This window comes from Coregonus lavaretus (genome assembly GCF_964263955.1).
Source record: "Coregonus lavaretus genome assembly, chromosome: 21".
Taxonomy (NCBI): domain Eukaryota; kingdom Metazoa; phylum Chordata; class Actinopteri; order Salmoniformes; family Salmonidae; genus Coregonus; species Coregonus lavaretus.
The window spans coordinates 43,518,546-43,540,331 of NC_140008.1; the positions used below are offsets into that span (position 1 = coordinate 43,518,546).

At 41.4% G+C, this 21,786-nt stretch overlaps 2 protein-coding genes across 2 annotated transcripts in view; one reads left to right on the forward strand and one right to left on the reverse strand.

The window, feature by feature from the left end:
- Positions 1–9,032, reverse strand: part of LOC311148472 (cytosolic phospholipase A2-like) — a 41,036-nt gene extending 32,004 nt beyond the window's left edge. The window contains exon 1 of the mRNA XM_084185448.1: positions 8,621–9,032. The gene's annotated coding sequence lies outside the window, so the exon portion shown is untranslated. The remainder of the gene's footprint in view (positions 1–8,620) is intronic.
- A 4,178-nt stretch (positions 9,033–13,210) lies between these two features.
- On the forward strand, positions 13,211–19,348 carry LOC311148588 (prostaglandin G/H synthase 2-like; the record flags this gene model as incomplete). The annotated part of the gene is made up of 10 exons (XM_084185570.1): positions 13,211–13,274; positions 13,651–13,767; positions 13,855–13,998; positions 14,203–14,346; positions 14,845–15,026; positions 15,498–15,581; positions 15,690–15,936; positions 16,858–17,144; positions 17,435–17,582; positions 18,389–19,348. The coding sequence occupies 10 exons, from the start codon at positions 13,211–13,213 to the stop codon at positions 18,799–18,801; spliced, it is 1,830 nt and encodes a 609-aa protein (XP_084041696.1). The 3' UTR covers positions 18,802–19,348.
- Between the last annotated feature and the right edge of the window lie 2,438 nt (positions 19,349–21,786).

A 21,786-nucleotide genomic window follows, 5' to 3' on the forward strand; every position in this document is an offset into this window, starting at 1 on the left:
GTGAGGGAGAGCCGCTCCTCCACGCTCCAGCAGCACAACACCCCTGCATATGAGGAGACCAAGGTCCAGAACCAAATACAGGTGTGCCAGTAAAAGGGTAATTTGTCTAATATGAAAATAATAATAAAATATATATTTTGTACACAACAAATAACATCTATTAGGCTAATGGGTCAACATCTAATTATTGCTCCCAGTGTTGATCAAAGCTCAGAATGCTTATATATTCTGACTGAGTCTCCAAGGAAATGGAAGAAACACAAAAGAACTGTCAATCTCCCTCGGCCTGGGGCTCCATGCAGGATTTCACCTCGTGGAGTTGCAATGATCATGAGAACGGTGAGGAATCAGCCCAGAACTACACGGGAGGATCTTGCCAATGATATCAAGGCAGCTGGGACCATAGACACCAAGAAAACAATTCATAACACACTACGCTGTGAAGGACTGAAATCCTGCAGCGCCCGCAAGGTTCCCCCCCCCCGCTCAAGAAAGCACATATACAGTGGGGAATTTTTTTATTTAGTCAGCCACCAATTGTGCAAGTTCTCCCACTTAAAAAGAAGAGAGAGGCCTGTAATTTTCATCATAGGTACACGTCAACTATGACAGACAAAATGAGGAAAAGAAATCCAGAAAATTCCATTGTAGGATTTTTAATGAATTGATTTGCAAATTATGGTGGAAAATAAGTATTTGGTAATTAACAAAAGTTTCTCAATACTTTGTTATATACCCTTTGTTGGCAATGACACAGGTCAAACGATTTCTGTAAGTCTTCACAAGGTTTTCACACACTGTTGCTGGTATTTTGGCCCATTCCTCCATGCAGATCTCCTCTAGAGCAGTGATGTTTTGGGGCTGTCGCTGGGCAACACAGATTTTCAACTCCCTCCAAAGATTTTGTATGGGGTTGAGATCTGGAGACCGGCTAGGCCACTCCAGGACCTTGAAATGCTTCTTACGAAGCCACTCCTTCGTTGCCCGGGCGGTGTGTTTGGGATCATTGTCATGCTGAAAGACCCAGCCACGTTTCATCTTCAATGCCCTTGCTGATGGAAGGAGGTTTTCACTCAAAATCTCACGATACATGGCCCCATTCATTCTTTCCTTCCTTATCCTACACAGATCAGTCGTCCTGGTCCCTTTGCAGAAAAACAGCCCCAAAGCATGATGTTTCCACCCCCATGCTTCACAGTAGGTATGGTGTTCTTTGGATGCAACTCAGCATTCTTTGTCCTCCAAACACGACAAGTTGAGTTTTTACCAAAAAGTTATATTTTGGTTTAATCTGAGAGAATATGACATTCTCCCAATCCTCTTCTGGATCATCCAAATGCACTCTAGCAAACTTCAGACGGGCCTGGACATGTACTGGCTTAAGCAGGGGGACACGTCTGGCACTGCAGGATTCGAGTCCCTGGCGGCGTAGTGTGTTACTGATGGTAGGCTTTGTTACTTTGGTCCCAGCTCTCTGCAGGTCATTCACTAGGTCCCCCCGTGTGGTTCTGGGATTTTTGCTCACCGTTCTTGTGATCATTTTGACCCCACGGGGTGAGATCTTGCGTGGAGCCCCAGATCGAGGGAGATTATCAGTGGTCTTGTATGTTTTCCATTTCCTAATAATTGCTCCCACAGTTGATTTCTTCAAACCAAGCTGCTTACCTATTGCAGATTCAGTCTTCCCAGCCTGGTGCAGGTCTACAATTTTGTTTCTGGTGTCCTTTGACAGCTCTTTGGTCTTGGCCATAGTGGAGTTTGGAGTGTGACTGTTTGAGGTTGTGGACAGGTGTCTTTTATACTGATAACAAGTTCAAACAGGTGCCATTAATACAGGTAATGAGTGGAGGACACAGGTCTGTGAGAGCCAGAAATCTTGCTTGTTTGTAGGTGACCAAATACTTATTTTCACCATAATTTGCAAATAAATTCATTAAAAATCCTACAATGTGATATTCTGGATTTTTTTCTTCTCAATTTGTCTGTCATAGTTGACGTGTACCTATGATGAAAATTACAGGCCTCTCTCATCTTTTTAAGTGGGAGAACTTGCACAATTGTTGGCTGACTAAATACTTTTTTCCCCCCACTGTACATGCCCGTCTGAAGTTTGCCAATGAACATCTGAATGATTCAGAGGAGAACTGGGTGAAAGTGTTGTGGTCAGATGAGACCAAAATGGAGCTCTTTGGCATCAACTCAACTCGCCGTGTTTGGAGGAGGAGGAATGCTGCCTATGACCCCAAGAACACCATCCCCACCGTCAAACATGGAAACATTATGCTTTGGGGGTGTTTTTCTGCTAAGGGGCCAGGACAACTTCACCGCATCAAAGGGACGATGGACGGGGCCAACCTTCCCTCAGCCAGGGCATTGAAAATGGGTCGTGGATGGGTATTCCAGCATGACAATAACCTAAAACACACGGCCAAGGCAACAAAGGAGTGGCTCAAGAAGAAGCACATTAAGGTCCTGGAGTGGCCTAGCCAGTCTCCAGACCTTAATCCCATAGAAAATCTGTGGAGGGAGCTGAAGGTTTGAGTTGCCAAACATCAGCCTCGAAACTTAATGACTTGGAGAAGATCTGCAAAGAGGAGTGGGACAATTCCCTCCTGAGATGTGTGCAAACCTGGTGGCCAACTACAAGAAACATCTGACCTCTGTGATTGCCAACAAGGGTTTTGCCACCAAGTACTAAGTAATGTTTTGCAGAGGGGTCAAATACCTATTTCCCTCATTAAAATGCAAATCACTTTATAACATTTTTGACATGCGTTTTTATCTGGATTTTTATGTTGTTATTCTATCTCTCACTGTTCAAATAAACCTACCATTAAAATTATAGACTGATCATTTCTTTGTCAGTGGGCAAACGTACAAAATCAGCAGGGGATCAAATACTTTTTTCCCCTCACTGTAGAAGGATGAAGTAAGAACCTAATGTTAAAAACTGAGCCTACCTCAGTAGGAGCAAAAAATATACAACTAAGTTATTATAATAACTTTGCTTTACAGAGAGTAACTACTGAGACAGACAGTGATGTGGCGCTCAGTGGTGAGGATGGGGCAGGCTGCACTGCAGGAGGAAGCAGAGGAGACTGTTCTGTTGTATGTGATTTGTTAAGCGTCGTGTCGTTTACTCTCTCTTTGTTATTCTCTTTCTCATTATTAAGTCAACCTTGACCTTGTTCATTCCTGCGTCTGCGTCCTGCCTCTTCGTATACTCAGTACTCGTCACATATGATTACATAAGAAGACATTCATAGTTATAGTAGGCTAACCTCAAAATGTGGCCATGGATGTCTTACTAATTTTAAGGTTGAATAAATACTATGACATTAGTTTATAAAATAGCCTTAACTTTAGGCTATTTACTGTATTGCAAAAGTGATATTGAATTGTGTTTGGTTGTCAACACAACCAAATATCAACATTTGAAGGAGATGTACTGTATCTTTTGTGCCACTGACTTAGTCTGTCTTTTAATTCCAGTTTGTCTACAAATGAAAAATGTATATGTTGGATTCACGTTTCCATCTCAACCAAAACTCTAAGTTAAACAATAGGACTAAAACTTTAAATAAAGTTTGATTTGATTTAGTCATATTCTTTAACATTGATTTTTGGTTGAGATGGAGAAGTGAATCAAACATATTAATGATTAACTTGAAACCCAAGGCCTATATTTATTGTCTATTTTTAGTTGAAGCCTGGGTTGAATTGAAACTATAGATGTTGATGACTTTGCAAATGCTATATAGGCCTAAAGAGTATAATTGATGATACAGTATATGGGTACATATATGGGCACATTTAGTATATGGGTAAATTTAATTTGCTCTGTTAAACCTACCCTTTGGAATGACTTTGATAGCAACAGTGAATATACTATTGTACTACTGTATTTAGTTATTAAGAGATCATTCTCACGATAGCACATTGGTAGTAGTCAGTGACAAATATCAAAGCTAAGCTTGCTTGGTTAAAATCCTGGATGGGAGACCAAATGAATAGCTGTAGATACAGTAACTTCGCAAAGTATTCAGACCCCTTGACTTTTTCCACATTTTGTTAAGTTACAGCCTTATTCTAACATGAATTAAATAAATAAAAATCCACAGCAATCTACACACAATACCCCATAATGACAAAGCGAAAACTGGTTTTTAGACATTTTTGCACTTTCATTAACAATAAAAAACAGAAATACCTTTTTTACATAAGTATTCAGACCCTTTGCCATGAGACTCGAAATTGAGCTCAGGTGCATCCTGTTTCCATTGATAATCCTTGAGATGTTTCTACAACTTTATTGGAATCCACCTGTGGTAAATGCAATTGATTGGACATGATTTGGAAGAGCACACACCTGTCTATATAAGGTCCCACAGTTTACAGTGCATGTCAGAGCAAAAACCAAGCCATGAGGTTGAAGGAATTGTCCGTAGAGCTTCGACACAGGATTGTGTCAAGGCACAGATCTGGGGATGGGTACCAAAACATTTCTGCAGCATTGAAGGTCACCAAGAACACAGTGGCCTCCATCATTCTTAAATGGAAGAAGTTTGGAACCACCAAGACTCTTCCTAGAGCCGGCCGCCCAGCCAAATTGAGCAATCGGGGGAGAAGGGCCTTGGTCAGGGAGGTGACCAAGAACCTGATGGTCACTCTGACAGAGCTCTAGAGTTCCTCTGTGGAGATGGGAGAACCTTCCAGAAGGACAACCATCTCTGCAGCACTCAACCAATCAGGCCTTTATGGTAGAGTGGCCAGACGGAAGCCACTCCTCACTAAAAGGCACATGACAGCCCGCTTGGAGTTTGTCAAAAGGCTCCTAAAGACTCTCTGACCATGAGAAACAAGATTCTCTGGTCTGTTGAAATCAAGATTGAATGCTTTGGCCTGACTGCCAAGCATCACGTCTGGAGGAAACCTGGCACCATCCCTACGGTGAAGCATGGTGGTGGCAGCATCATGCTATGCAGATGTTTTTCAGCGGAAGGGACTGGAAGACTAGTTAGGATCGAGGCAAAGATGGAGCAAAGTACAGAGAGATCCCTAATGAAAACCTCCTCCAGTGGGCTCAGGACCTCAGACTGGGGCGAAGGTTCACCTTCCAACAGGACAACGACCCTAAACTCACAGCCAAGACAACACTGGAGTGGCTTCGGGAGAAGTCTATGAATGTCCTTGAGTGGCCCAGCCAGAGCCCGGACTTGAACCTAATCGAACATCTCTGGAGAGACCTGAAAATAGCTGTGCAGCGACACTCCCCATCCAACCTGACAGAGCTTGAGAGGATCTGCAGAGAAGAATGGGAGAAACTCCCCAAATACAGGTGTGCCAAGCTTGTAGGGTCGTACCAGAGCAGACTCTAGGCTGTAATCACTGCCAAAGGTGCTTCAACATAGTACTGAGTAAAGGGTATGAATGCTTATGTAAATGTAATATTTCCATTTTTTATCTTTTATAAATGTGCAAACATTTCTGAAAACCAGATTTTTTTATGGGGTATTGTGTGTAGATTGATGAGGAAAAATACAATTTATTCGATGTTAGTATAAGGCTGTAACGTAACAAAATGTGGAAAAAGTCAAGGGGTCTGAATACTTTCCGAATGCACTGTGTGTGTGTGTGTGTGTGTGTGTGTGTGTGTGTGTGTGTGTGTATATATATATATATATATACTACCAGTCAAAAGTTTGGACACACCTACTCATTCAAGGGTTTTTCTTTATTTTTACTATTTTTTACATTGTAGAATAATAGTGAAGACATCAAAACTATGAGATTGTTCAAGTAGCCACCCTTTGCCTTGACAGCTTTGCATACTCTTGGTATTCTCTCAACCAGCTTCATGAGGTAGTTACCTGGAATGCATTTCAATTAACAGGTGTGCCTTGTTAAAAGTTAATTTGTGGAATGTCTTTCCTTCTTAATGCATTTGAGCCAATCAGTTGTGTTGTGACAAGGTAGGGGGGTATACAGAAGATAGTCCTATTTGGTAAAAGACCAAGTCCATATTATGGCAAGATCAGCTCAAATAAGCAAAGAGAAACGACAGTCCATCATTACTTTAAGATATGAATGTCAGTTAATACGGAAGATTTAAAGAACTTTGAACGTTTCTTCAAGTGCAGTCGCAAAAAAACATGAAGCGCTATAATGAAACTGGCTCTCATGAGAACCGCCACAGGAACGGAAGACCCAGAGTTACCTCTGCTGCAGAGGATAAGTTCAATAGAGTTACCGCTCTCAGAAATTGCAGCCCGAAAAAATGCTTCACAGAGTTCAAGTAACAGACACATCTCAACATCAACTGTTCAGAGGAGACTGTGTGAATCAGGCCTTCATGGTCGAATTGCAGCAAAGAAACCACTACTAAAGGACACCAATAATAAGAAGAGACCTGCTTGGGCCAAGAAACACGAGCAATGGACATTAGACCGGTGGAAATGTGTCCTTTGGTCTGGAGTCCAAATTGGAGATTTTTGGTTCCAACCGCTGTGGCTTTGTGAGACGCGGTGTGGGTGAATGGATGATCTCTGCATGTATATTTCCCACCGTAAAGCATGGAGGAGGAGGTGTTATGGTGTGGGGGTGCTTTGCTGGTGACACTCGCTGTGATTTATTTAGAATTCATGGCACACTTAACCAGCATGGCTACCATAGCATTCTGCAGCGATATGCCATCCCATCTGGTTTGGGCTTAGTGGGACTATTATTTGTTTTCAACAGGACAATGACCCAACACACCTCCAGGCACCGTAAAGGCTATTTTACCAAGAAGGAGAGTGATGGAGTGCTGCATCAGATGACCTGGCATCCACAATCCCCGACCTCAACCCAATTGAGATGGTTTGGGATGAGTCGGACAGCAGAGTGAAGGAAAAGCATCCAACAAGTGCTCAGCATATGTGGGAACTCCTTTTTATTTTATTTATCTAGGCAAGTCTGTTAAGAACAAATTCTTATTTACAATGACGGCCTACACCGGCCAAACCCGGACGACGCTGGGCCAATTGAGCACCGCCCTATGGGACTCCCAATCACGGCCTGTTGTGATACAGCCTGGAATCGAACCAGGGAGTCTGTAGTGACACCTCAAACACTGAGATGCAGTGCCTTAGACTGCTGCGCCACTCAGTCCTTCAAGACTGTTGGAAAAACATTCCAGGTGAAGCTGGTTGAGAGAATGCCAAGAGTATGCAAAGCTGTCATCAAGGCAAAGGGTGTTTATAGTTTGATTTGTTTAACACTTTTTTGGTTACTACATGATTCCATATGTGTTATTTCACAGTTTTGAAGTCTTCAATATTATTCTACAATGTAGAAAATAGTAAAAATAAAGCAAAACCCTGGAATGAGTAGGTGTGTCCAAACTTTTGACTGGTACTATATCTCTTCCTAATATTGTACAATCTGTGTGTTGCTTCATTGGCCTGGGCTATTGTTTGTTTGAATTCAAGACCAGATTGATATCGGTTTGTCAGAGTAGTCACTCATTTTGGTCATTTGTGTGGTATTAAAAAAGAGGGGGAGGGGGGGACGCTGCAAACAAATGTTTCCCATGTGTGGAAATCGTAAAAACGCCTCTGCTCAACTGTAGTCTGTCACTTTGCAAAAGTTCTTAAAGCTTTATTATAAAGGGGCGTTTTCTTCAATAGTAAATTTACCACACATCGAATTGCATCTTGTTGCACGGATTTGTTTACATGAAATTATAATGTGCCTGAAAAAAAATGACCAGGGCCTATGATGAACTATTATTTACTGTTCACAGCAGTCAAGCAATGCATTCCGCCAAGACTCGTTTACAATTTAAATTGCGGTCACAACTAGACCTCATTTGAAATGTATCAAGAAATAATCGTATTTGTATGCCTTGCAATCAACCAATGTACATTGTTTAAAGCACACTTTTACAAGTCTTAGTCACAAATGACAGCTCCAATAAGCCCCTTATGATGAACGAGAAGCTTGTAGAATCATGACTCTTTCTAGTTTTCAGTAAATCGTTCACCGCTATGGACATTACTGACACAAATGAACGAAATGAGTCGAAAGATTCGTTCTTTTCGCTTAATGAGTGAAAAAGATCCGAGTCAGTAAAAATAGCCATACCTCCCATCACTAGTAGCCTACTCATCGCTAGGTTAGTCATGTTAGCCTAGTCTGCTAGGTTGGTTTCATCCGGTTAAGGATCCTGCGCATAATCAATCCCAGATAGATCAGACATCACTATTTGCGAAATATCTTCAGTAGTTGATAATTTTATGAATTGCATAAAGGTCATTCAAAGGAGAGTTGATCAATCCTTGCTGATTTGTACTAAATTAACTAAATGATAAGGATTTAAGGTATTTAAAAAGTTATGATCGAATTGGCTAACAATGGAATTAAATAGTGGTCTAATAAGGCAAATATATTATCTCTGCCAATTACATAAAGAGCATGAAGTCAATACACTGGACACACAACTGTGCACAGCAATCTCGCAAAGTGTCCAAATGGTTAAATAGGCTATACCAACATATGCCCTACATAACAGGCCTAAGGTGTTTGTTTGTGTTGTAACAAATATGCAACATAGAGGAATGCCAGTTATTTTCCCACCTACCTTGAAAACAGTATCAGCTCATAAATCCTGGAAAATATGTCATTCCATGCAGATGAATGGTTCCACTGCCTACGAGGAGCAGGAGGTGCTAAACACTGTCTCTCGAAAAACGTATTCACTGCTGTAGCGCAACTCAACTTCCAGCTTTGATAGTTTAGGAAGGCAGAACTTTTCTGGGGACGAATCGAAACCTGAAATGTGGCGCATAGTTTGTGTTAGAGAAATTTCTATAGGCTAGCCTACTGACCTCAAAGGCGTCCCATGAGAGAAGGCGAGATAAATTGCTGAGAAACCTGCAGATATTTAAATTCCTTTGGTTAGCTGCATGCGTAGGTACGCTACATGTGTAGGTACGCAATCATTTCCAAAAGTGCGACCCTGCTTCCATCTAGGCTCTACCAGCAGCACAAACAACAACGTCAAGTGTGTATGGTAATGAGGAAACCTTCAAAAATAAAAGCCCGCATTTCAAAACATTTCATTCAAAAGATATTACATTTTAATCAATGGCCCTTTAATTGTGCTTATAACGCAAGAAGGAATTTATGAAAACAATGAGAAATATGAATTACAAAAAATAAGAATATGAACATTTTTTAAAACAAAAAAGAGCACTATTGAAATATATAATATTGAGACTGTTATGTTCACAATATTGGGTTGTGGGAAAATATTATTTGTGCTGAGGTAAAAGTGTGGTTGGAAGTAGGGTGGTCGAGTAGGGTCTCTACTAAACCATACAGTGCATTCAGAACGTATATAAACCCCTTTACTATTTCCACATTTTGTATTCTTACAGCCTGAATTTAAAATGGATTAAATTGATATTTGTGTCACTGATCTACACACATTACCTCTAATGTCAAAGTGGAATTTTGTTTGTAGAACATGTTCTAAATTAATACAAAAATGTAAAGCTGAAATGTCTTGAGTCAATAAGTATTCAACCCCTTTGTTATGTATGGCAAGCCTAAATAAGTTCAGGAGTAAAAATGTGCTTAAGAAATTGAATAATAAGTTGCATGGACTCATTCCATGTTCAATAATAGTGGTTAACATGATTTTTGAATAACTACCCCATTTCTGTACCCTACACATACAATTATCTGTAAGGTCCCTCAATCGTGTAGTGAATTTCAAGCACAAAGACAAGGGAGGTTTTTCAATGCCTTGCAAAGAAGGGCACCGATTGGTAGATGTGAAAAAAATAAAATAAAAATAATGATGCTGAATATCCCTTTGAACATGGTGAAGTTATTAATTAGGCTTTGGATGGTGTATCAATACACCCAGTCACTACAAAAATACAGGCGTCTTTCCTAACTCAGTTGCCGGAAAGGAAGAAAACTGCTTAGAGACTTCACTTCAGATTAAACTCTGTAACTGTTTTAAAGTCACCATTGGCCTCATGGTAAAATCCCTGTAATCACAGCCAAAGGTGCTTCTACAAAGTATTGACTCAGGGGTGTGAATACTTACTGTATGTAAATGAGATATTTCTGTATTTAATTTTCAATACATTTGCAAAAGTTTCTAAAAACATGTTTTCACTTTGTCATTATTGGGTATTTTATGTAGATGGGTGAGAGAGAAAAAATATGTAATCAATGTTGAATTCAGGCTGTAACACAACTAAATGTGGAATAAGTCAAGAGGTATGAACACGTTCTGAAGGCACTGTATATGTTTATTTTTTCAGGGGGACTGTGGCCTAAATATCCAGCAGCACTTCATACTCCCCTCATTCCATTACACTCAATGCAATATACTGTATATAGGAGCCTGTCATTAAAGACATTAGAGAAGACAGAGCAGATAGTAGACTAGCCTGGCTATCAAGAGGCAGACTATAGACTCTGTCCATTCCATTGTCTTGCTCTTCCAAATATACAGAAACTCCTCTTCCCTCCCCTCTCTTCTCTCTCCTCTCCTCCCCTTCCTCTCCCCCCTCTTCTCCTCATCTCCTCTCCACATTCCTTTCTTATCTTATCTTCTCCCTCTCATCTCCTCACTTTAGACTCCATCCATCTATTCCATTGTCCTGTTCTTCCAGAAATACAGGAAGTCACCTTGATGATCGGGTGTGGTGCGAGAGAGAGGCATCACCCTCACATATACAGTGTATTGCATTGGGGCCAATGGAATGGGCAGAGTTAAAGACCAGCAATACTCCGCATTCGCTAGTCCCCCATGAAATGACAGATATATATTCTACAGACCCTACTAAGTACTTCCAACCCTACTTTTACCTTGGCACAAATCTTTTTTCCCCTTCTCTATGACCCAGTATGTATTTCATAATTAGTGTATTGCATTGGTGGCAATGGAATGGACAGAGTGCGAAGTGCTGCTGGATATTTACGACACCATTCCCCTCAAAAACGAAACATATTTGGTTGGTAGAGACCTTACTGAATATTTCCACCCCCTCTTGCTGAGACGTGTAGTATGTTTTTTTCTCTACAGCCCAAAGTAAAATCTAGAATCGGCTTCCTATTTTGCAACAAAGCCTCCTTCACTCATGCTGCCAAACATGCCCTCGTAAAACGGACTATCCTACCGATCCTTGACTTCGGCGATGTCATTTACAAAATAGCCTCCAACACTACTCAGCAAATTGGATGTAGTCTATCACAGTGCCATCCGTTTTGTCACCAAAGCCCCATATACTAACCACCATTGTGACCTGTACGCTCTCGTTGGCTGGCCCTCACTACATATTCGTCGCCAAACCCACTGGCTCCAGGTCATCTATAAATCACTGCTAGGCAGTGATTATCTTAGCTCATTGGTCACCATAGCAACACCCACCCGTAGTATGCGCTCCAGCAGGTATATCTCACTGGTCATCCCCAAAGCCAACACCTCCTTTGGCTGCCATTCCTTCCAGTTCTCTGCTGCTAATGACTGGAACGAACTGCAAAAATCTCTGAAGCTGGAGACTCTTATCTCCCTCACTCACTTTAAGCATCAGTTGTCAGAGCAGCTTACCAATCACTGCACCTGTACACAGCCCATCTGTAATTAGCCCACCCAACTACCTCATCCCCATATTGTTAATTATTTTGCTCATTTGCACCCCAGTATCTCTATTTGCACATCTTCTTCTGCACATCTATCACTCCAGTGTTAATACTAAATTGTAATTATTTTGCACTATGGCCTATTTATTGCCTTACCTCCATAACTTACTACATTTGCACACACTGTATATATATTTTCTATTGTGTTATTGACTGTATGTTTTGTTTTATCCCATGTATAACTCTGTGTTGTTGTTTTTATCGCACTGTTTTGCTTTATCTTGGCCAGGTCGCAGTTGTAAATGAGAACTTGTTACCAACTGGCTTACCTGGTTAAATAATAAAAAATAATAAATAAAATATGTAATGTATATAGCCTACACTTAATTGCATTGTCACCAGCACTCTGTATTACACCAGTTGCCCAGCACAAGAGACCAGGTTTAAATTCTTAGACTCCAATAATTCCAATAACATATATTTTTGTATGTTATTAAAAGTGTATTATGTTAACACAATAGCTTTCAACATACCAGTATTTGTGTAATTTTTCAAAAGAAATGCTGGTATAAACAATAAAATATTACAATTAAAATTACATCAAATTATCAATGTATTTTTTCCAAGGTGGTTGCAATGCTGTGCAACACAGTTGTACTGCATTAGAGTGGAAAAAAAAATCGATATTTCCAAAGTTGAGTGTCTTTCCAGGGGGAGTTTTATTTTGGAGAAAATAATACTGCCAGCATAATTTCCTGCTGCTAGGAGAACGGTAATCCATTTTCCATATGCTCTATGATCCGTGTGTGTAAAATGCCTCCACGCGAGGGCGCGGAAAGACTAGTTTGTTTGTTGATTCTCAGACCGGACATTGGCGAGATTTTATTTATCTATTTGTGGCCTACAATAAAAGCTATTAATTACATTTCCCCAAGCACCCATACCAAATTGGAATTGAAAAGTCTGGCAATATAATATAATACAAGTTCAAAGTAGACATTATTCTTTGACCAATAAAATACAATTGATTGAGATTCAGTCACTATCGAGTAAGATTAACATAAGCAATATAATATGGATTTGTTAAGTGAATTCATAGCACATTCAGCAGTCGCATTACTGTAATATCTATAGGCTATCCTATAACTTTATGAAACCTGAATAACATTTAAAAAATTGTGTGGAAATCAATAGGAAATCAATTGAATGAAATACTCATTCACTATCATTTCCATGTATCATTAGGTATGAATAATTGTGAGTAATTGCTGTTTATTTCCTATAGCATAATTAATATTCGCTTGACTGAGATGACTCATTATGACCAAAGTTGGTATTGAGTCATCATCACAAACATTTCCACTGGTCAGTCCATTCTAATCAATCGATAAGCATAATGTTTCAATGGGTCGACGAGACCAGTGGGTGAGCGAATAGCTTAGGTTGTCACGCTCACGCCTACTATAAAAAGTGTCCTCGCTGCAGACAGGTTCATTCACAACCTCAGAGTTCTGTACCTCAAGCTGGAAAGAAAAACAGAGGTGCGCTATCGGTCAAAGGCATTGGAATGAACAGAAGCATATCGGCGCTTTTATTTCTGTCTCTAGGCATAATATTTGTCTGCGAAGGAGGTAAAATGATGATGGGAGAGTAATTATGAAGCTTTGGTGCAGTCTAAATGTGTTTCTTTTCTAATATCGTATTTGCAATGTGTTAACAAAATGTGTCTAAACATTTTATTCACTTTTATTTTTATTTTTTATTTCAGTTAATCTAATTACTTTTCAATCAGCTATCGAACATTATGAACGTTTTCTTTTAGGGCTATATAAAAAAATATATATTTTGGAATTGATAGCCTATGCTATATTTTTATATATAGTCTACCTATGTGGATTATTTGTTATGTAGACCTACATGTATATCAAAATGTTCAGATAATTACATGTTTATGTGATCATCATTTATTACACTCAGTCGAACTTAACCAAAAATGTTTCTATGCAGGCAACCCTTGCTGCTCACAGCCATGCCAGAACCGTGGCGTGTGTACGGCCATGGGCCCGGACGACTATGAGTGCGACTGCACACGCACTGGATTCTATGGCCACAACTGCACACAACGTAAGTTCAATCCTGTATGAACAAATCAACATTAAAAAAAAATCTCGCTAAACACCTTATTAATATGCTTTTATTTTGATTTAACAGCTGAATTCTTCACGTGGATTAAAGTGTCTCTTAAGCCAACCCCCAACACAGTGCATTACCTCCTCACCCACTACAAGGGGCTCTGGAATATCATCAACAGTATTTCATTCCTCAGGGATGCTATCATGAGATATGTTCTGACATGTGAGTTGAGTTCAATAGCATCATACACTATTCTTGATGAGCTTTTCTCTCTTGCCATTTGATCATGTCAAAACTAGTGATGTGAAGTTTTGCTTAGTCAAAACTAGGCCATTTAATATGTAGGGCTACAACTGCAATAACATACAAAGTCATCACAGTTTATTTTGAATTCATGTTAATTAATTGTGTTCTCTCTGTTTCCAGCTCGCTCTCATCTGATCGACAGCCCCCCGACTTTCAATGCAGACTATGATTATAAAAGCTGGGAGGCCTATTCCAACCTTTCCTACTACACACGCACCCTCCCTCCTCTGCCCAAGGATTGCCCAACTCCTATGGGAGTCGTAGGTAAGTAAGCTCTCTCTCTCTCGCTCTCTCTCTCTCTCTCTCTCTCTCTCTCTCTCTCTCTCTCTCTCTCTCTCTCTCTCTCTCTCTCTCTCTCTCTCTCTCTCTCTCTCTCTCTCTCTCTCTCTCTCTCTCTCTCTCTCTCTCTCTCTCTCTCTCTCTCTCTCTCTCTCTCTCTCTCTCTCTCTCTCTCTCTCTCTCTCTCTCGCTCTCTCTCTCTCTCTCTCTCTCTCTCTCTCTCTCTCTCTCTCTCTCTCTCTCTCTCTCTCTCTCTCTCTCACAGTACAAATTCATACTCACTGAGCCACACCGACGTTCGTGTGGCATTCCCATGCTTGCTTTTGGTTTGGTGGACATAGGATCAGGTTATTCTATGGTATTGGCTATATATTTATTTTAATGATGAAAACAAGCACCATCTCCTGTATATATTATAAAACTACAACATTTAAAAAAGCAAACCTCTAAATTAAACCAATCTCTCTGCTTTCCTCCGTGCAGGTAAGAAGGAGCTGCCTGACGCTAAGATGCTGGCAAAGAAGCTCCTGATCAGGAGGAAGTTTATCCCCGACCCGCAGGGCTCCAGTCTGATGTTTGCCTTCTTTGCCCAACACTTCACCCACCAGTTCTTCAAATCCGACCAGAAGATGGGGCCGGCCTTCACTAAAGCCAAGAGCCACGGGGTGAGTACCAACACTGGACAGCACCAGCACAACAACAGCACACAACAGACCAGCACTGAACAATACAACATGGTTTCACCCAGGGATCAAATTACAGGGGGGCTAGGGGGGTCTTAGCAACCCTGGGTTCACCTTAGAGATCGAGTTAACTGAAAGAAGACAGCTCTAGGTCTACATATGTAGAATCTTAAGCTGATCACCCTGTTGCAGGAGAGCTTTCCTGCAATGTAGGACATTTAAACCTTTGAGGTTTAAAAAGGCTTCTGAAAAATTGTAATTTTCATTTAGAAAATTCAGACTTTATTTTCCCTTACTAAAAATGTATCAACCCCTACAAAAATGTCCATTAATTATAATCCACATAATAATTCACATTTCCTGTTGCTGCAGGATTATTTTCATGCTGTAGCAAACTGGCTCAAATTAAGATCCTACATCTGTATGTGACTAATTTCAAAGCTTGATTTCCAGGTGGACCTTGGTCACATTTACGGTGATAACCTTGAGAGGCAACACAAACTGCGACTCTTCACGGATGGCAAGCTGAAGTTTCAGGTACTGGACAGATCTTGTCAACTATAAATGACCTTGAACATCACTGAACAGATTCTGTTTGTCATAGGTCCAGCTGAATATCTCTTCTCTCACCTTTGCTCTCTATAGGTGTTGGAGGGAGAGGTGTACCCACCTACGGTGAAGGAGGTAGGGGTGGATATGCACTACCCTCCCCAAGTCCCTGAGTCTCACCGCTTTGCTGTGGGCCATGAGGCGTTCGGCCTGGTGCCTGGTCTTATGATGTATGCTACCATTTGGCTGAGAGAACACAACCGCGTCTGTGATGTCCTGAAGGAGGTCCATCCGGACTGGGATGATGATAGGCTCTTCCAGACATCTCGCCTCATTCTCATTGGTAAGCAGTCTAAGCGAGCAACATGTGAAGAAGGATGTATAGGACTTGCTGCTTATTATCATAAGGAAGCCATGTGGTCAGATCCTGCAGATCTTACATAGTATCTGGATTGACATTGTCTATTGTAGCTTGTGCCCATCAAATATTGAGTGTATTTGCAAACAGCTGTATTTTGCTTCTAAAATAGAGACATCCAGATCCAATATTCTATAATATTGTATGCAGACACAATATTCTATAATATTCTATCCAGACCCAAAATTCTATTGTATTGCGAGCTAATGAACCAAAGTTTGAACCCATATTTACAGTAGAGCTCATTGTAATGTACATTTTAGTCATTTAGCAGACGCTCTTATCCAGAGCGACTTACATTTAGTGAGTGCATACATTTTTTCATACTGGCCCCCCCGTGGGAATCGAACCCACAACCCTGGCGTTGCAAGCGCCATGCTCTACCAACTGAGCTACAGAGGAGGCTATGGGTCTGACCACAGGAAGTGATCTTCTCCTTTTACATGAAGTTCTTGATAGTACAGTGAGCAAGGCACTTAACCCTAATTGCTCCTGTAAGTCGCTCTGGATAAGAGCGTCTGCTAAATGACTAAAATGTACATGTAAAATGTGTTAATGTCAGTTACCAAAAGCTGTCGATCGGTCACTCTGTTAATAAGCCTAATGTGTCAGCAATTTAATGGTGCCATGTAAATTGGGGTTCAAAACAACACTTGAGAGTTGATAACACTCTGTGATATTATGTCAAAATTAACTTTATGGAGGTTTTTAATAACTTCCCTCTCTTGTAAAAGGGATTTTGTCCCAGTGGGACAACCTGAAGTAAAGAGTAGAGGCATAAATAAATCATATGAAGAAACAACAAAGACTCGAACTAATGGCCCCTCCCCTTACTCCTTCCTGTAGGTGAGACCATCAAGATAGTGATCGAGGACTACGTGCAACACCTGAGCGGCTACCACTTCAAACTGAAGTTCGACCCGGAGCTTCTCTTCAAAGAGCGTTTCCAGTATCAGAACCGCATCGCGTCAGAGTTCAACACCCTGTACCACTGGCACCCCCTGATGCCCGACGCCTTCCACATCCAGGAGCAGGTCTACTCCTACCCGCAGTTTGTCTTCAACACCTCTGTGGTCACCACGCATGGAATCACCAACCTGGTGGAGTCCTTCACCAAGCAGATCGCTGGACGGGTAAGAGGCTCTCTCTGTGTGGGATTTAGGTTGTACACTGTGGGCTCTGGGTAGCTGCTTAAGGTGTGGTTCAGAATTAGGAATGTAAATGGGGCCTGGTGAACCAAGGTTGAAATATGGGTGATTGATAATGGTAATGTTGCATGTTATTATGTGGATTTCAAGCAAACTTGATCCAACTATTTTACTTTAGTGCTTACCCTGAGGGAATGTCAGTCATTCAAAATAAAGAGAAACTCATTGTTGTTTAAGGCTGGTTGACTTACATCTTATCCCTCGTCCCTCCTTAGGTTGCTGGAGGTCGTAATGTCCCCCCTGCAGTGCTGATGGTGGCTCTGAAGTCCATAGAGAACAGCAGACAGATGCGCTACCAGTCCCTTAACGCCTACAGGAAACGCTTCTCCATGAAGCCATACACCTCCTTCGAAGACCTTACAGGTGAGAACCACCATTAGCATCACAGCTATTACATAAACACTTATCATCCTAAGCATTGGGATTGAGTTAGATTGTAATATAGTGATGATTTATTGTAATTCACTTTTAAGAGTAGAATGAACAGAGTGTGTGACATCCTGTGGTATACTGCTTTCAATTAAGCCCTGTAAAGGGATGGATGGAAGGTTATCGAAATAGTAATACAACTAGCCTGGGCAGATGGAGCCTGCTGCTGTAAGTTATATTGCAGAAATACTGAGTTCCTTTTCGGGCCTACAGCAAAGACAAACAGATCTGCACTTTAGTTACAGATAGTGTAAGCAGTTAGTGATGGCAGAGAGCCGGGTGTAAACAAGCAGAGGAGCATCTGGGAGGTCGACAGGCTCTGCACTGCCTCACACTGGCCTGCTGCATTCCTCTCAGAAAGAATAAGCTTTTCTTTAATAACAGTGTGAGAATAAACAGGACGTGTGTGTGTGTGAAAGAGAGAGAGAGAGAGTGTGTGAAAAAGAGCCAGAGACAGAGAGAGTAAGAGTGAGAGAGAGAGATGTTGAATGAGTTTGGAGGACTTTCCATGTGTATTGTATTGCATCAAGTATGTCAAGCTTAATTTCTAAATGCTCATGAAACAGCTCTCAAACTTGTATCGTTTTCACTAACACTTGTTCTGTAGACAAAACATGTCCCCATCAGCTTAGTCAGCGACTGAGATAAGCCAGGTTGAGCAGAGTACCTAACATAAATCCCTTTCTCCCAGAAGCCAGACTGAGCCATGTAACATTTCCCTCTCTCTCTGTGTTTCTCAGGGGAAAAGGAGATGTCTGCGGAGCTGGAGGAGATGTATGGGCATGTGGATGCTGTGGAGCTCTACCCAGGACTGCTGGTGGAGAAGCCTAGAACCAATGCCATCTTTGGGGAGACCATGGTGGAGATGGGTGCCCCCTACTCCCTGAAAGGCCTGATGGGAAACCCCATTTGTTCGCCAGAGTACTGGAAGCCCAGCACCTTCGGCGGGAGCATCGGCTTTAACATCATCAACACAGCGTCCCTACAGAGGCTGGTGTGCAGCAACATCAAGGGCCCCTGCCCTTTGGCATCCTTTCATGTGCCCGACGTAAAAGACAATGGAGCCAATGCCATTAATTCCAGTACGGCACATTCGGGGAGTAACGATGTCAACCCCACAGTACTTTTAAAAGAAAGGACCACTGAGCTCTGATAAGACATCAGCTGAAATAGTTTCTGGAATTCAGCATTTAAATGTATAAACATTTCATGTATTTATTTATGTTAATATTTATTTAATTTATTACATTCTGGAAGCGTTATTGAGAAATGTTGTTGAGAATTTGTTTTGTACTGCCTCATTGTTTTGACATTACTTTTGTACGTATAAACGTTTATTCTAAGAGCTAATTTAATGTATTATGTTATTTTAATGACCTCAGAAATAGCACTAGCAATATTGTTTATGTATGTCATTTTACTTTGTTCAACAACTGATACTTGAATTTAACACATTTAGTTGACAACCTGGCTCTGACATTCCGTCTTAACTGCATGTTACAATGTTACATTCCACCTAACGTACAGCTGCTTCTCCACTCACTGTGCAAGGGAAAAGATAGCTAGGTATGTCAAGTACGTAAAGCTAATAGCTACAAGTCATTGTACTGTGATACTGTAACCCTTAAAGTATTTTCTTAGTGTTTTTTTTAATTCTTGAGCTGACTCCTTATTGTTCAAATAAAACACTGTCTATAATGAAATACATGACTCCATCATCTTTTCACATTTGCTAAATGACACTGCAGCAGAGGTTACTATTCAGTCCTCTTACTGCATCACTGTGATATCCTCATTCTCAACTCATGTCTTTTTGTTTAAGAGGGCACTTTGTGTAAAGATAAAAATGTACAGTGCCTTGCAAACGTATTCATCCCCCTTGGCGTTTTTTTCCTATTTTGTTGCAATACAACCTGTAATTTAAATTGATTTTTATTTGGATTTCATGTAATGGTCATACACAAAATAGTCAAAATTGGTGAAGTGAAATAAAAATAATTACTTGTTCCAAAGAATTCAAAAAAATAAATAACGGAAAAGTGGTGCGTGCATATGTATTCAACGCCTTTGCTATGAAGCCCCTAAATAAGATCTGGTGCAACCAATTACCTTCAGAAGTCACATAATTAGTTCAATAAAGTCCACCTGCGTGCAATCTAAGTGTCAAATGATCTCAAAATATACACACCTGTTCTGAAAGGCCCCAGAGTCTGCAACACCACTAAGCAAGGGGCACCACCAAGCAAGCGGCACCATGAAGACCAAGGGGCTCTCCAAACAGGTCAGGGACAAAGTTGTGGAGAAGTACAGATCAGGGTTGGGTTATGAAAAAATATCAAAAACGTTGAACATCGCACGGAGCACCATTAAATCCATTATTAGAAAATGGAAAGAATATGGCACCACAACAAACATGCCAAGAGAGGGCCGCCCACCAAAACTCACGGACCAGGCAAGGAGGGCATTAATCAGAGAGGCAACAAAGACACCAAAGAGTACCCTGAAGGAGCTGCAAAGCTCCACAGCGGAGAATGGAGTATCTGTCCATAGGACCACTTTAAGCCGTACACTCCACAGAGCTGGGCTTTACGGAAGAGTGGCCAGAAAAAAGCCATAGTTTTAAGAAAAAAATAAGCAAACATGTTTGGTTTTCGCCAAAAGGCATGTGGGAGACTCCCCAAACATATGGAAGAAGGTACTATGGTCAGATGAGACTAAAATTGAGCTTTTTGGCCATCAAGGAAAACGCTATGTCTGGCGCAAACCCAATATCTCTCATCACCACAAGAACACCATCCCCACAGTGAAGCATGGTGGTGGCAGCCTCATGTTGTGGGGATGTTTTTCATCGGCAGGGACTGGGAAACTGGTCAGAATTGAAGGAATGATGGATGGTGCTAAATACAGGGAAATTCTTGAGGGAAACCTGTTTCAGTCTTCCAGAGATTTGAGACTGGGATGGAGGTTCACCTTCCAGCAGGACAATGACCCTAAGCATACTGCTAAAGCAACACTTGAGTGGTTTTAGTGGAAACATTTAAAGGTCTTGGAATGGCCTAGTCAAAACACAGACTGCAATCCAATTGAGAATCTGTGGTATGACTTAAAGATTGCTGTACACCAGCGGAATCCATCCAACTTGATGGAGCTGGTGCAGTTTTGCCTTGAAGAATGGGCAATAATGGGGGGGGGGGGGGGGGGGTGTTGAATAGTTATGCACTCTCAAGTTTTCTGTTTTCTTGTCTTATTTTTTGTTTGTTTCACAATAAAAAATATTTTGCATCTTCAAAGTGGTGGGCATGTTGTGTAAATCAAATGATATAAACCCCCCAAAAATCCATTTTAATTCCAGGTTGAAAGGCAACAAAATAGGAAAAATGACAAGCGGAGAGAATAGAACTTTCGTAAGCCACTGTAGTTGAAGATGCTCTTGTCTCAGTGCTGCCAAACCTCCCTCTTCCTCTCCCTCGCTCTCCCCTTTTTTGTCCTCCATATCTGCTGCAGGAACTCCAAAATTACATTTGGTCACACACACAGACACACACATATTTACAGTATAAGAAAAGTGCCTAAAAAAAACAAGGTGACATGCCCAAATGACTATCGCTCCATCCATCGCACTCACCCTGGTCATCATGAAGTGCTCAAGAGGCTGGTCATGGCCCAGATCAAGGCCAGCATGCCAGGCACACTGGACCCACTCCAATTTGCCTACCGCTCCAACAGATCCACGGAAGAGGAACACCTATGTGAGAATGAAGTTTATAGGCTACAGCATTCAACCCTATTGTTCTCTCCAAGCTCGAGACCAAGCTCAGAGACCTGGGTCTGGACACCACCCTCTACAACTGGATCCTGGATATCTTGACGGGCAAACTACAGGCTGTGAGGATTGGCAACAACACCTCCTCCACACTGACTCTCAACACAGGGGCCCCCCAGGGGTGTGTCCTCAGCCCTCTGCTGTATTCCCTGTCCACCCACGACTGTGTGGCTTTACACGACGCCAACTGCATCATCAAATTTGCTGACAACACCACGGTTGTAGGCCTGATATCCAACAGCGACGAGTCAGTCTAAAGGGAGGAGGTAAGTGAACTGGAGTAGTGGTGCCAGGACAACAACCTCTCACTCAACG